We start from the raw sequence: 16,007 nt of genomic DNA on the forward strand, positions 1-16,007 counted from the left end.
TGCACAGTGTGTTGCAAAGGTTCAGTGGTAGAATGGTCGGTCTCTTAACCAGTTGAACATGGTTCAAAACAACCCTTAGGTGCCATTTGGTTTAAAGGTATTCATCCCTCCTTGTCTCATTTGAAAACTATACTAAAAAAATCATACACTTAACTGTGGCTATATCCTGTGGGGTTCCCAAAGGCTTCCCTTTAGGAACAGTATGTTTTGGGGTGATGTGACAGAACAGTATTAGTGAAAGATCCCTAATTATAAACATGTTTTGAAAGACCAGTAACCTTAGCATGGCATTATTACCAACAGACACCAAATGATACGCATAAATCCCATAGAACTTCAATTCATCTGGCCCATTCAAAGTGAAACGTGACAAAAAAAATTTGTACAGAGGGTTATGCTAGTGTTCGGGATTGATTCATTACATGTATGAATCAGCACATTATCGACACAATGTCGTCCTGGCCAAACTCTATTCCCTGCTTACTTGTTTTGTCTTTTTCAAACTGGTATTTTCTTCTATAATTACTCTTTTCCTCATACAGTGGTTAGGTGGAAGACCCCTTTTCTGTGCTTACCCCTCTCCTAAGTCATTACCCCCCTTAGCTCCAGTATACCTGGTGGCAAGTTAGACTATTCAGGCAGGAATTATTAATTAACACCTGTAAAGAAAACACCTGGGATTATGATAGATTCCTCATGGGTGAACTGAAGATTGAAAAACTAGTACTCACCTATGCCCCAGTTCTTCCTCACTTTTGATTTTATGTTGAAATTATAGTCAAATAGTGATTCAGAAAAAGGCAGTTTCAAGTACCGTGTGAGTAATATTACAGAGAGGGTAAAAACCTTAGTTTGCTAATTGAAAATCCTTAAAAACCAAGTAATTTGTAACTTTGCTGCAAAAGAGTCTTGTTATTAAGTTAGCAGTAAGTGCTTCTATGTAAGCCAGTATAATGATATTATTATTAAATTAATTTCAACCATTTTTTTTTATTAAACAGGAGCATTTTAACTACTTTGCCCAAGATGAGGACCTAGGTCCATTAGTGTTATCAGTGAAGCATGAAACGATAGGCACTGAGGATGCATTGAGAGTGGTACTCAGGTCTAAAGCCGGTACTATCCATGATCTTCTTGCTGTCTCAACGCTTGGAGACTCACCGATACCAGCAAGAATCGCAAAGGTAACATACAGTCCTTGGCTTCTTTTTCACAATATTTGTTATTAAAGGGGAAGTTCACCCTGACAAAAAGTTTATTGTAAAAATAGCAGAAAAATTAATGAAAAATATTGCCGAAGGTTTGAGAAAAATTCATCAAATAATTAAAAAGTTATTAGAATTTCAATTATTTGATTTGTGACGTCATATGCGAGCAGCATTCCTACATAGCGAATGGTAAAAAAATCAATGAAATGTCATTTTCTCAGAAAATTGAAAATGGTTTTCACTGTAACTTTTGTATATCAATAGACAAATCGTTTCACACCCGATCATGAAAAGAAAACAAAATTAAGTCATCAGGAACCATACAAAATTTGAAATTTATGCATTTTATATTACATAACACATGGGACAGCTGCTTGTTTATGACGTCACAAATCCAAAACTTTGAACTCCAGTAACTTTCTTACTCTTTAACGGATTTTCCTCAAACCTTCACCAATATTTTTTACTATTTTTTCTGCTATTTTTACAAGAAAGTTTTCTTCAGGGTGAACTTCCCCTTTAAAACTACAGCCAGACTACTATGACAAATTCACCCATTTCAAAAGCTGTTATCAGTTAATCTAAGTCTGTTATCAGAGTAAGATTTATAAAATGTTACACAATGGGTGTGTGGAGACAGGCAACTAGGCATTTTATAGCATAAAATGAAGTTTTGAGGTTTTCACAATTTTAAGGTGTTACATATCTAAAGAATATAACCTAGTTTTGTGTTGTTATAACAAACTTTAAATGTTATAATGACATTTGAGGCTTCGCCCATCTACAGATGATCCTGTCCAAGGCGCACTGTCATTACTGTAACTTTAGCTGGAGCTGCCACTGGAAGAGCTCTTTGCCTTGCTATACCAAAGCTAATAGTATTTTCTTTACTTCTATTTTCTTCCAGACGCTGTGTGACAGTATTACAACAGAAAGATATCAACCAGTACTTTTTCCAAAGGTGAGTATCTTCACTCCTTGTTATCTGTCTGTCGCTATGTGGGGATAGTCTGAGGCAAACACAATTTCAAATGACACTCATGGCAGCAGTTTCATCTGGTATAATGAGATTATGAATACAATTGGTGCAGTGTAAAATGATGAAATAGAACGTGACTGTACCAGTACAATCCAATTCTCTATACCTCTTTCTGTTTCTCTGTCTAACTCTCTCTTTCTATCTCTCCTTATCACTCTCTTTTGTCTCCCTCTCTCTCACTCACCTACTCTCTGTGTCTACTTTTTCATTATGTTTGTTAATTACACTTAAAGCAATAACAAAAAAAAAGAGTGATATCAATTAATCAGCATATAATAAAATCAAAGCCTTTTTCAAACCAGATTCTGCAAACTTTTCTCTTCAATATTGAATTCCTTATAAGTCATACAGACTTCTACTGTCATCTAGGATTGAAACAGCCGCAGAATGGCCTTCCTGGAGAAAGCCAACGATCTAAAACCTACATGAGCCAGAATTATGCATATTTCACACTGTCTATTTCAAGACTTGATTTTTAAAAAGAAAAACAAAGAAACATTGTTTGAAATAAAATCTGGTTAATATTTGATTTACCAGGGTTCCGAGCTGATTGTAAGCTACGATGAACACTCCTTCGTCAACAAGTTTAAGTTTGGTGTGGTCTACCAGTGCTTCGGCCAATCAACGGAGGAGGAGATGTTTGGTAATAGGAACTCAAGCCCCGCACTTGATGAGTTCCTAGAGATGCTAGGAGATAAGGTGGAGCTCAAAAATTTCTCAGGGTAAGGGAGCTTAAGAAATAATTTCATGATTTTAATGAAAAATAGTGAGATACTACTTTGAAGTGATTTGATGGCATTTATTCCATTCATCATAAAAAACAAAACAAGGCACATACAAAGTTGACATAAGTTACATGGGAATCGTAAATGCAATGATAAAATCTGAGAAATAGTTGAATAAAAAAAAGAGTGTACATAATTTATAAATGAATGAGGAGGCAACTAGAAAGGGAAAGCCTTATTGCAAAAATCTGGAAACTGAATATATATGATATTGTAAAATACATGATGTAATAAATACTAAATACCAGATATTGAACATAAAATGTTCACTATGTTCATATTGTGGGATATTACATTTAGAATGTTGTATTTATTTTGTAATTGTTTTGTCATGAGATTTTTCCCCAAAAAAAATTGTTTATAGCTCTTCAGTATTGTTGTGTTTGTTTGTTTTTTATTTTGCTTGTTGATATATCTTTTTTGTTTTTTTAATGTTAGTTTGTCAAGATAATTTTTCTCATGTCTATCTGAGTAAGCTTAAATTGTAGGAAATCCTGCCTTATAGGCATTTACAATCCATCTATCTTTTAGAGAATGACAATTAAGGCACCTAAGCAAATTTCTGAGCTGCATCTTTCATTCAGATATTCTGCAAGTGTTTTTTCATTGTTAATTGTCTCATTCCAATCGATGGCGAATGCGGGATAGCCAATGAGAAAGACACACAATGATTTTAGAGTAGGATTCATTGACGGTATATTTCATGGTGGCTTGTTTACATTCCCCCTTGTCTCTGTATATCACAAAGGTTAGGATTTGCGATGAATAGTTGCTTACAGCAATTCTGCATAAAAGACTTGTACTGAATTGATAAAAAGATCAAAATTGATGTATGAAGCAGACCTAGTCATTGCTTTATAAAGATAGATATTGGTAAACTACTTGCATAAGTCAAAATTCCATAAGTTGAATATTCATTTGTAGCAATTTTTAACCAGATTATGCAAAATGCCTTATATGCCTCTTCTAAGTGGAATTTCTCATAAGTCGAATAGATTGCTGTGGTCCTAAAAGATTTAACTTTGGCAAAGTTATCTGTAGTATAAATGCTTCATTGCCATTCACTGTTCTTTGTGTTTTATTCCTTATATTGCAGTTTTCGAGGAGGTCTAGATGTAAATCACGGCCAAACCGGCACTCATTCCATTTATTGCAAGTACCACAATAATGAAATCATGTTCCATGTTTCAACCATGCTTCCCTATACAGAAGGAGATGCACAACAGGTATGCCAATCATAATTATCTTCATATTTATATCAGGTTTTCTACTAGCTTGGAAATCTGAGATAGTCTGGGAAATTGATATCAGGTGTGGGGAGGGGGTGGCTATAATAGTCTTTTATTTTTAACATGCAGTATAGCTATTCACACTCTATTGTGTATCTTGCTGGTCTGTGTTGAGGGATACATTTGGAAATGGTAGAGGAGAAGAAAGAGATGAAAGGAGAAGGGGAGTTAGAGAAACGATTTTAAAAAAATCAGAGAAGAAAAAGAATGGAATAGAAAGGGGTGAAAAGGAAGAGAAATATGAATGTTAATATGAAGAGCGGGGAGAAGAAGGCACTGGAAAAGAGGAGGCAGGGGTTCTCAAAATGCTTTCCATCATCTTATAACCATGAAGGACATTTCCACATGAAATACCATGTACCCTAATTATTATTCCTTGGTCACATAAGACATAGAACTCTTTTCTGTTGTTTGCTTTCAATTTAGCTCCAAAGGAAGAGACATATTGGTAACGACATTGTAGCGATCATCTTCCAGGAGGAGAATACGCCATTCATTCCTGATATGATTGCATCAAACTTCCTTCATGCGTACATCGTTGTACAAGCCATCCAGGCTAACTCAGAAGAAACCAAATATAAGGTGAGATAATCTTGACTGATGGATATTTATATGGTTTATATTTGCATTTTTTTCAGTTTTCATCAAAGATGAATCGGATTAAAATTTTTGAACTACATATTTTTGAAATGTGCTATGTGCTCTGAAGACTTGGAAGAAGAGGAAGGATAAGAAGATAATAAGGAAGAGGCTGAACAGAGGGAGGGGAGGAAGGAAGGGAAGGGAGAGGTAATGGGAGAAGTCAAAGAAAGAATGGGAGAAATAGGGTGAGGGCGCTTTTTAGCAGTAGGTTATTTTATACAAATAAAAAATTCTAGTATGTGCAACATGAGTTTTGGGAGAACCCTAGCATCAGTAATGGTCAGGAACACTTAATTCCAGTAACCTAAGAAATTCAGTGGAAAAACTGTCCTGTATTTGTCTTCTCCAGGTAACGATAACAGCAAGGAACAATGTTCCACCCTTTGGTCCAATCTTGCCAGCTCCATCAATCTACAAGAAAGGTTCTGAATTAAAGGAGTTCTTGCTCTGTAAGCTTCTCAATGCAGAACATTCATGTTATAAGGCTCAGAAGTTTGCCAGTATCCAAGCCAGAACAAGAAGTGCTTTACTAGATCATCTCTACCATGATCTGATGTCAAAGAATGAAGACATCTTTTGTGCTGTAGCAGGTATACCTCTCACAATTTCTACACGTTTGTCTTTTGTATATATAAACACTTCTGAAGTATGTAATGGGCTGTTTGTGTGTTTGTTGATTCTCGTAGCCAATCACTAAATTTATGAGATTATTTATGGGCCATTTGAAGTTGTTTAAAATGTTACCAAGAAGGAAAGACCGCTAAATACAAAGAAATTGAAAGTTTAAGAAAATACCATAGAATTGAAAATTGGTTGAAAAATTATCCAACTGCCACTGCATTCACATTATTGACCCATCACCAGAGCTTTAGACAGGATTTGAGCTGTGCTTCTAATTCTTCCTTGTATGGTGTATAAAATATTTACTCTTTTATGAAGTCGTTTAATTGATATTGACAATCCTTTTCAGCTCATGATAGATGCCATACAATAAAAGCCAGCTTCAAGGAAAAGATTTTATCATCCATAGCCATATAAAAACATATATTCAATGGTAATTACAATACATAGTGCGGAAAGAATAAAATATTGGTGGAATGCTTGTGGAGAATGACCTATATTGAAAGAGAACAGGAAAAAAAATCAAAATCATGTTTACAAATATTCTAGCCAATGTCATGTTACGTTATATGCAAATGACTTATCTTTGTATTTTTAGGAGATGACATCATCTCACCTCTCCAGTCCAGTCAGGGTAAGGGAGACTATTCACCAGGAGGTAACAGCAGACTACTCAAGAGCTTCAAGAACGCCTTTAGAGGGCGCACTACATCTCTGGAGAGCACAGGGTCGTCAGGGACGCTACCCAAGAATGTCAATGGGAATACATTGTTTGTCGGAACGGAGGGGTTGTCAAGGCCGCCTGTGGATCAAGCTGATAGCACAAGCCCAGCTGTGAGTTGATGAGATGGAATAAGAGGAGGAAGGACAAGAGTGTAGATGATGGTTGTAGTGGTTCTCATGTTGGCGGTGCTGGTGATGATGATGATGGCGATGATGACGATAATGACGATAATGATGATGGTGATGATGATGATGATGATGATTTTGATGATGATGGTGATGTTGATGTTGATAATGGTGATCATGATGATCATGATGATGATCATCATCATCATTATCATCATGACAATATTGCTGCTGTTAATCATTTATTATTATGATGGAAAAAGGTATTAGTTCTATGGAAATAAAAATCCCAATATATGTGTGTGTATATATAGCTGAAAAATTATTGAGAATATTAGGTAGAATATATTCTGAATTTTGAAAATGAAAGTTATGTTACATTTCTTGCAAAATGAATGTTATATGTGTTGCAAAAGTATGTATACATGTGTGATTGATATTTTGAGAAAAATATAATGAAAGCTAACTGTTTGTTTTGTTTTTGCATGTTTAGACTAAGCAGAGATCAAACAGCAGGTCATCACAAAGATCAGTCCAAAGCTTTGGAAGCGCAGACAAGAAAGAACCAAAGAAAAAAAGGTTAGGAAATCCTAATCTTCATTACATAATTCCTCTTACCAGCCTGTTAGTCAAACACCCTTGGTTTTATAAGATGTAATGTTCAATGACTATTTTTGTTTTTGTTTGGGCATGGATATGGTATAACTTGGTCTGAGGGAACTGTTTGTTTTTATATTGATGTGTAAATATTTAAAAAAACAACTTTGAATATATTTTGGTCAACCTCATTCATCTTGGACCTCTTATCTCTTGTTCTCATAAAACCACTTGAGGAAAATGCACTATATTTCACTTTTCTCTTTGAAATGACTTCATATTTGTTCCCATCTCCTAAATTCTCCCCTTTTTTCATGTAACTGTACGTCTATATCCATTATGATTTATAAACTCCACGCTCCTTTTTTTATCATTATTCCATTATTTATGAGGTCAATTCAATGAAGTATGTTCATCCAACCAACTATATGTGGAGCCTTCATGAACCGATTTGTCTCTGTTTTCTAGTTTGTAAGAAAAGGTTTAAAGTCCACAAATAAGTGTGATTTCAAAAGTTGGTAAAGTGGAGTAAATTTGAGAAGGAAAGCGTGGGCGGACATACCACAATTCTGATCATTTCTGGAATCGTTCATGTAATGAATAATTCTTATTTTCATTTGTTCAAACTCTAGGGACAGTGTCCTCAGTCGATCCTCCCATTCATCTGAGAGTATTAACGGTAGCCAAGAGTCTCATAAGTCTTCCTCTAACTCACTCAACAGTTCACCTGACATCAATGCTAGCTCACAACAGCAAAGGTAAAATACAGGGAGAGAGAGAGGGGGGTGAGAGACAGAGAAGGGGATAGAGAGAAATAAAATAAGAGAGAGAGGTTGAGAAAATGGTCCCGTAACATAAAGGTTAGCGATTAATTGTACGCTTGATTTTCACGATTGATTATACATTGTAATCTATGCAATCAATTGTAAAAAAAAAAATGTTCTACGATCATTGCTAACCTTTGTGTTACGGGACCAGTAAGCAGAATTAGGATTTAAAGTCTGAGTAAGTAGAAAAGACAAATGTCCAATATAAACTAAAGAGAAGCATTATGGTTAGAAAGAGAAGTAAGGCAAATCACAGATGGGCAAATAAGTTTTGAAGGTGGTAGGGTAATAAAGGAATATAAACAGACAAAGAACTGGAGACATCAAGAGGAAGGAGAAATGTATGCTCTTTTATTTCATGTTTTGTTGTCATCCCCTTTTATGTAGCACCATATATTAATTTTCATGTCTTGTTCTGTTGCCTCTGTAGGATATACACCAGAGTATCACCTAGTAATTCATTGGATAGCTTCAATAGTGATGAAGATGCCCAGCTACACCACGAGTCACATGATCATCATGACGATTCAGATACAGGAATGGTAAGATACTTCAATAATCATATCCAGAGATGCCAAGTTCAAAGACCAGCTATGTGTGAGATTTTCTGTGAATCTGAGTAAGATCACAGACATTGTGTACAATGTATATGGGGATAGGCTGTGATAGTTGCGTGAGACAGAGATTTGAGGGGATGATCAAGAGTCCAAAATGCTTGAGTCTCACACATAATGCGTGAGACTTGGTAGCTCTGCATATCATGGTTGGATAACCTACCATTTCTTCAGTCTTGTTACAATTTGAAAAAAATTAATTTTATTGCTTTGTTAACCACTTTCCCTTCTGTCCCTCTTGCATGCATTCTACTCTGGCTTGTTATGTTTTAATTTCATTCCATTGTCCGTATGAGCAAAGTAAATTTTGATTGTTCATTTGTAGTCATCACATGGATGTCATATTCCTGTGCACCAAAGTCTGTATTACTGTGGGGGGGTTCTGGTACTGGGTAGACCTAATTATTGTAAAGATTTTAATTTGGGAAAACCCTTGTAGTTTTCAGGCAGAAATAAATATGTCATAGTTTAATCATGGTTTATGCCAAAAATAAAACCTTAGGATGATAAATGATTTAATAATTTGAAAACCACTACGAATTGAATGTATATTTGACCCGTAAAACTGTATTCCATTAATGTGTTTTTTTGTTTTTCTTTTTACAGGGGAGTATGTCATCAAGCAACAAGCCCAGTCCAATGAATCCATGTATTTGTCCTGAAGGAAAATGCTCAGCTGCAGCAGATATTGAAGGTATGCCCTCTATTCTACTTACTCCCTCCATTTCATCCCTCTCTTTTACTTAGGCATCTTGTCAAAATGTCAAAGCTTCGTCTTTCCCTCAGGAATATCATAAGCAGCTTTTTATTATCAATTCTCATATTTTATAATAAACAATGTATAATTTCAATTGCAGGAAAGCTGCTCTGAAAAGTTGAAAGAAAAAAACACAAACCACCATTATATTGGAATTCATGCTATAACACAGACTTTTGACTAGTTGCCTTGCTCCTTCTGTTTTCATAAAGTTTAATAAAGTTAGAATTCTTCCCTTTTTTATGTAACTTATGTATGCATGACTGGTAATCCTTTGTCGATTGTAAATTTGGGGTTAAAAAATCTAATAGTCATTTGATCTTTATTGAAATATACAGCAAGGCTGGAAGCACACTCTAAACTTACTATTTCTTGGCAAATGTTATAGTATGAAGGAAATTATTCATTAATGAAGTGTGTTTTATAAGACTGCATACTGATGCAGGGTCTATGTGAGGTAGTCTCTCTCTCTTAAAAGTAGCTATTGTGGCTTAAAAGGAAAAATCTCCCTTTCCCAGTATTTCCCTTCTTTAGTGTTGGCAAGGCATCAAGAATCGAAGACATGTCATAAAGTGTGCTTGTAAATTTTTTCCCCAATTTTGCTTATATTATAGCAAACCTAGGTCAGCAGCTGGAAGCTATGAGGCAAGAGATCATGAGATTGTCAACAGAAAAGAAAGAACTCTTACAACAAAATGTGGTGAGTATAGGCAACTTTTAGTACCTTTTTGTTTCTAATTTAAAGAGGATCTTCAAAAAAAAAGATGTTCAGTTTGCAGGCAGTTCTTTCCAATACCATGCCTTTTAGAACCAATGTTTCATAATTAACATTCACCATGCAATTATGTTCACAGGTATAGTTATGTCTTTGTATTTATGTCATGCATGGCCCCTAGAATATAACAATATTGTAATTCCTGATTGGGCTACCCTGTTAAATAAATAAATGTACTAGTCCAAAGTATGAAGGGCTATGTGCCAGATGCTAGTATTGTGCATGGTTTCAGTGAAAGATCCATTAATAGGAAACTTGTACAGGAGGTCCCTTTATATTTAGGAAAATTCTATAAATTATTCATTTTTTGTAAACGCCCAACCTGCATTCTTCACCTATTTTATTTCACTACTCAGGCCACGAGAATTAACAACTTTTCAAATGAAATAGAATATAAAGATAAACCATATTAGGAAGGTCCACATAGAGGAGGTTGGAATAAATTCTCTATGGACTTGACCTTTTGAAAAGAAGCAATTATCAAAATTTTGATATGATTTTCAGTTTCATCAAGCTAAAATGTCACACAAACTTTTAAACAATGGTTTTCATATTGTTTCTTTTCTTAGACTTGGCAACAAGATCTAAAGAAGCTAAAGGAACGAGAACTGAAGCACATGGCTGAGCTTACGGTGGCAAACAAAGAGCTTCATAGAATTAAAGATCACCATCGTAAAGTGGAAGACAGACTTCAGAAGTCACTCTCAACAGATGCATCCAACTGCTGAAGAGATGTTTCTTCAGCTGCACAGACATTGCAGAAGAGCGATGTCCTCAACGCTCAAAGGCACATTTCTAGATGCTGGATGTAGGTGTGGACATCCGGAACTCTTTACATTGGAAAATCCTATAGATTTGAACATTTCTGATGGAAGTGTGTCACAGACACATCTGCAGTTGGGGGATCATTGTCCAAGAAACTTGTGCTGTCATCTAAGAATGTTGAATGCAAGGGTGAGAGTCAAAGATATGACTGTTTGAAAGATTCTGCTATAGTATCATCACCATGCAGTTATGAAACTGATTTTGATGCTCAGACAACAGCGCTGCTTCAGATACCTTGTACCAGCTTAGGTCCAAAGTAGTTTGCTACATTGCTATTGAGGGCACTGTCAGAGGAAGAAGTCATCTAGTGATAGATGATAAAAAAGGATTAAAGCTTTGATTGGAATCTGCCTTGAATGAGAATGCCTTGAGAAACCTGACCTTGGTGCGAAGAAATAATTGACCTTGACCGGTGTTAAATTCAGAGTTTGGAATATTTCATTGACACCAGAAAGGAGTGTGCTGTGAGATTTCATTACAAGGAAAAGATACACTTATGACTTTGATTCCTTGAGAATTATTTATTGAAATTAGAATTATTTCGGTGATTGTATGAATATGTTAGTGTACTGAGGATGCAGATTACCTTTGCTTGTGTTGATTGAATCAACCTCTTGCCAAATCAATTAATCTGATCATTACTAAAGTTACACATTGTAATGGGTGTATTGCACGGCTCAACAGCCTCTGTAAGCCTACAAATTGTTACATAAAGCCAGGTAAGAAGTAGCCATTGAAATAACACAAGGAATTACACAATTGTGATTTTTTTTTTAGTGTTTTTGTACGAAGCATACAGTGCTTTAATTAGTGACTACTTTAGTGTGGTATATTGTAATAAATTTTGTACCAAAGATTCTCCAAACCGCCTCGGTGAGCTGTTTCAGGTTCATGTCAGAAGTTCAGAAATAATGAAGGAAGTTGCTTTAAAGAAAAGTGGTGTAGAATAAAGTGTGGTATTACTGCAGGTGGCATGTATCTGCAGAGCAGCAGATTTCAGAGTATGCATTGGGATTTGACTTTAGCATACAAGAAGCTCACAAACCTGTAGCCAATCATAGCATTCATGTATGAAAATCAGTTAATCTTCTTTAATAATTTGAAAAAAAAGTAATTTACTGCATTATACTTAGTGCTAAGATTCTTTGTTAGATGATGGATCATCATAAATATAGTTACATGAGAAAAACCTTTCATGAAAGCTCCCTGAGTTTATCATCTTATAAAAAGATAACAGTTCTTACAAAACATTCTTGCATTGGTTTACTTAATTGTCTTGTGTTCAAAACACAATATACTGATGTCACCCTTCTAATGAAGGCTTGCTCTTCTACCAACTGAATGGCTGCGGAATGCAACTTCTGTCCAATTATGATGATCTTTCCCCTTTTTTTCTAAAAAGACTTTCAATCGTCAATACTTTCTCAAAATTTGCAGGGAATAGTCTTTTATTTTTTGATGGGAAACAATGGTTTATTCTCATTTGAACATATGACCAGTACATGCAAACCTTGTGTGAAATTATTTTTGTAGAGAGAGAGAAGTTTCAGATCATAGTAAGCTTGGATCGGTCAGAGATAGCCTTGGTTTCTATTAATCCGCTTGTATGATACTTGCATCAGTGTACATAACTAAACAGAGTGTATATACCATGAAAATATGTAAAGAATTATTGTCATAATTAAATGCCATAGGGTCCTTATGTGGTATGTGTACATTTTTTCCATGTTTTGTCGGTTTTTGGTAATCTTGTTGATTTGAAATATGTTTTAATACATCGAGTATGTTTAGTCATATTCTGTAAAAAAAAAAATTAAAGAGCGTTTCAGTTGGTTGTGATATGCAATGTAACATACAAAATCTTATGAAGTTATATATATTTATCATCATCCTTGCCCATTGTAGTTAATTTTTGGTTTTTATTTATCTATCTTGATATCATTTTTTTATCATCTCTAAAGTGAATAGAGAGAGAATTTTCAATCAGGGATTAAAATGGGATATTTTTACTCTCGCTTTAATTTCCCACTTTAAATGCATGTATAGATGAATATATCCCTCATGTTCTCCACAGAGACCATTATTTATTAGACAATATTTATTGGTATCTCATTCTCTTGTATAGTAGAGTGAGAAGGGGAGAACAGTGAAAATTGGGAAAATTGTTCTTTTCTCGATGTTGGGCAAGTCCCAGACATTTTTCATTATTTATTATTCTTGGTAAAAATTGAATGAGTGCAATTGTGGGATTGGAATGTTTTCTTCTTATTTGACCTTTGTATAGACAATTTCATTTGCAATAATGTTTTATTCAATCTTTACATAAACTTGAATTGCCACCCGTTTTTAAATTTCAAGGTAATTTATGCCTGGTAAGTCAAAGAAATGAATTGATGATTAATGAATAACTGTGGCTTGACTCATGCGAGTAATAAAATTTCCCCTCATACTTCTTCAAATAACCCAGTGGCATCTTACCTGAAGGAAAGTGAAATTTTAATCTTTCATAGTAAAAAAAAAGTTATTCCCATTATCTTATCCATTTATCTTAAAGTTTATCAAGTTCCAAGGCAGAAATGAACAAAATTCTTAATTTCATCCAAGAAACCATTTTAGAGAAAGTGCAACATAATTATATGAAGATCCATATCACAATCAAATGTGACAATTTGACGATGTTTAATCCGTTCATAAGTTATCAAGTTATGAAGGTATTTTTTGTATGTGAGACCTGCAACTTTTTCCAATCAGTTGCCTGAAGGCCACTGAATACCTTACAACTCGTTATAGATCCAATTTTGGAGGAAAAAAATTGCTTTTTGCATTCTTTCTGGCATTTTTATCTGAAGTTTTAACAATGACAATGCTTATATTGCAATCGAGATTATTGCAAGCCTTTAAATTACGAAGTAAAGTCCAATTTGTTTTCAAAACTAAGCCTTTTCTTATTTTACAGAGGATCATAATAGTCACAATTTTTTGTTTTATTATTCACTTTAAGATTATTCAGAACATTGGTCGGTAGGATGTTCCATTTTCCAATATATCACATCAAATGTATTGTTTTATTCCAAAGTTGGGTTGCAGACCTGTTTGTAAAATGTGTAGTAGCAGTAAGAGAATAATTCCAAATCAAGACTACCCATGTTTGCTGAACTCTTTTTTTGCAACCTGTCATTAGCACCCCCCCCCCCTCATATCCATTTCATTTATGAGCTATGTTGTTACACTCAACAGATGTCTAGTAGTGAGTCCGATTGATAATCTTACTATTCCAGAGAAATTCATTTCCATTTTACAAATGACAAGGACATTTGGAGTTGGCTAGAACTTGATTGCCTAGCAAATCAAAATGGTGCAGAATTTTTTTTTAACTGTTCAATGTTTGACTCGTTTTATTTTTTATTATTATTTAAATAACTGTTGTGTTCCCTAGACATCATCTATTTGCTGAAAATATGATTTATGAGTAAAGAAGAACAGAACTCCAAGCATTGAATCTAATGACAGGGATGGGGTTTCACAAAGCTTCTTGTAACTTTACACACAACTGGTGACTCTTTCTTGGGTGCTGATACACACTTCCATTCAAATCGATTATATTTAATTTACAAAGATCGGAATTCAAATTTATGTTGATCAAAATTCAAATCCTTGTGAAGTAAACTTCTCATTTTTAACAACAATTTTAATTCAACTTTTGATGTTCTTCATGATTTGATAAGGGTTATAGAAGGCTGCTTGAATAACAAAAAAAAAACAGATGCTTTTAGGTCTCTCACAAAAAGAGTCAGCAGTTGTATGTAACTTACAAACTGTATCATGAAGCAAGCCTTTGGTCATTTTAATGTTACTTGAATTGTATTAAATGGCTCTTTAGAACCAATTAACATATTGGGCTACATTCAGAAAGGTGTATGAAGTTGAAACATGGTTAGAAACTGAATTTAAATGAAATTAATTTAATCTAACTAAATACAAAGGGTTTTTTATGAAATATTACATGTGGCAGACAAATGGCAGAATTAGTTCAATTTACAATTGCAATACGTATATACAAATGTGGTTTAGAAAAGAAAACTGTAAAATACAAATATATGAAGTACAACACAACTCATGAAGAAAACAATTTAAATCATTTATAGCTAAAATCTACCAGATTCGTTACGTTTAATCCTTGTTCAAATCTTCTAGCCTCCAAGCAAGTTAGTTTTCTTGCAATAATTTATTCCATTCCATTAACGCATCAAATTTTCTCTAGCTATTCTCAATTATTCATTTAGTCTGTAATTTATTTCCATGCTAGATTATTGTCGTGAATCAACTTGAAGCATTGTTGCTTGGAAATTCCGAGGTAGATTACAGTGATAAAATCCATTAAGAGCCAAAAGGCGTTGGATGAAAAAAAGAGCCATAGACTTTGCATATGTGTCTGGGACTGATACCAAGGCCAATTAAAAACTGGCCTTTTGTCATTCCCAATAGACCGTAATATTACGTGATGATTGTAGCTGACTAGAAATCAGACTTGCAGTGATTTTCTTTTTTACGATTTATATTTTTGTTCACGTCTTAACGGGGCCTAGATGAAGGCTGAAATTAGTTTTAATATTCAAAGCACCTTTTTGTCCTAGAAATACAATGTCCATTTTGACTTTTTGAAAGTTCAAGATTTCATAGTTTTGTTATTATTTTCTCAAGTAAAATTGGAAATAAAATATATGTCATATGCGCAATACGTAATGATTACACGTTTGTTTGTTTTAGTGTTGTATGAACATAATACAATAAGTATACACAGTCATAAAAGCATACGTGACTCTAGACCAACTTTGAAATCCCTTTGATAAATGTCTATTACAGTATAGTGGAGGAAGAGAGAGAGAGGGGGGGCAGAAGAACAAGAGGGATAAAATGATTTAGAGAGGAGGACACTGGAAAGTGGTTACAGTGATTGAGAATGGTGTTAAGGTGAGATAGAGCAAGCAAGAGAGAGAGAAATCGGCAAAGACAGACACACATAGAGAAACGAGATAAAGACAATAAGATAAAGAGAAGGAAAAGAGGAAAAAAGAAATGAGAATAGTACTATATATGAATATGGAACATGTCATGATCCAAATAAAGCTTTGTACGCTATCAACATAAATGTTACCATGATTATGAACTGTTTTGTTAT

General features: G+C 34.4%; 1 protein-coding gene across 2 annotated transcripts in view; it reads left to right on the forward strand.

Moving 5' to 3' along the window:
* LOC121428005 (rap1 GTPase-activating protein 1-like) overlaps positions 1 to 15,566 on the forward strand; it is a 56,523-nt gene extending 40,957 nt beyond the window's left edge. For both annotated transcript variants that reach the window (XM_041624579.1, XM_041624580.1), the window contains exons 6-18: positions 1,002 to 1,184; positions 2,116 to 2,169; positions 2,785 to 2,969; positions 4,129 to 4,258; positions 4,748 to 4,903; positions 5,313 to 5,553; positions 6,183 to 6,418; positions 6,927 to 7,012; positions 7,663 to 7,788; positions 8,288 to 8,399; positions 9,078 to 9,165; positions 9,843 to 9,928; positions 10,573 to 15,566. In XM_041624579.1, coding sequence (XP_041480513.1) covers positions 1,002 to 1,184; positions 2,116 to 2,169; positions 2,785 to 2,969; positions 4,129 to 4,258; positions 4,748 to 4,903; positions 5,313 to 5,553; positions 6,183 to 6,418; positions 6,927 to 7,012; positions 7,663 to 7,788; positions 8,288 to 8,399; positions 9,078 to 9,165; positions 9,843 to 9,928; positions 10,573 to 10,731 — 1,842 coding nt within the window. In that variant the 3' untranslated portion in view covers positions 10,732 to 15,566. The remainder of the gene's footprint in view (positions 1 to 1,001; positions 1,185 to 2,115; positions 2,170 to 2,784; positions 2,970 to 4,128; positions 4,259 to 4,747; positions 4,904 to 5,312; positions 5,554 to 6,182; positions 6,419 to 6,926; positions 7,013 to 7,662; positions 7,789 to 8,287; positions 8,400 to 9,077; positions 9,166 to 9,842; positions 9,929 to 10,572) is intronic.
* The last annotated feature ends 441 nt before the right edge of the window (positions 15,567 to 16,007 follow it).

This window comes from Lytechinus variegatus, chromosome 14 (assembly GCF_018143015.1).
Source record: "Lytechinus variegatus isolate NC3 chromosome 14, Lvar_3.0, whole genome shotgun sequence".
Lineage (NCBI taxonomy): Eukaryota > Metazoa > Echinodermata > Echinoidea > Temnopleuroida > Toxopneustidae > Lytechinus > Lytechinus variegatus.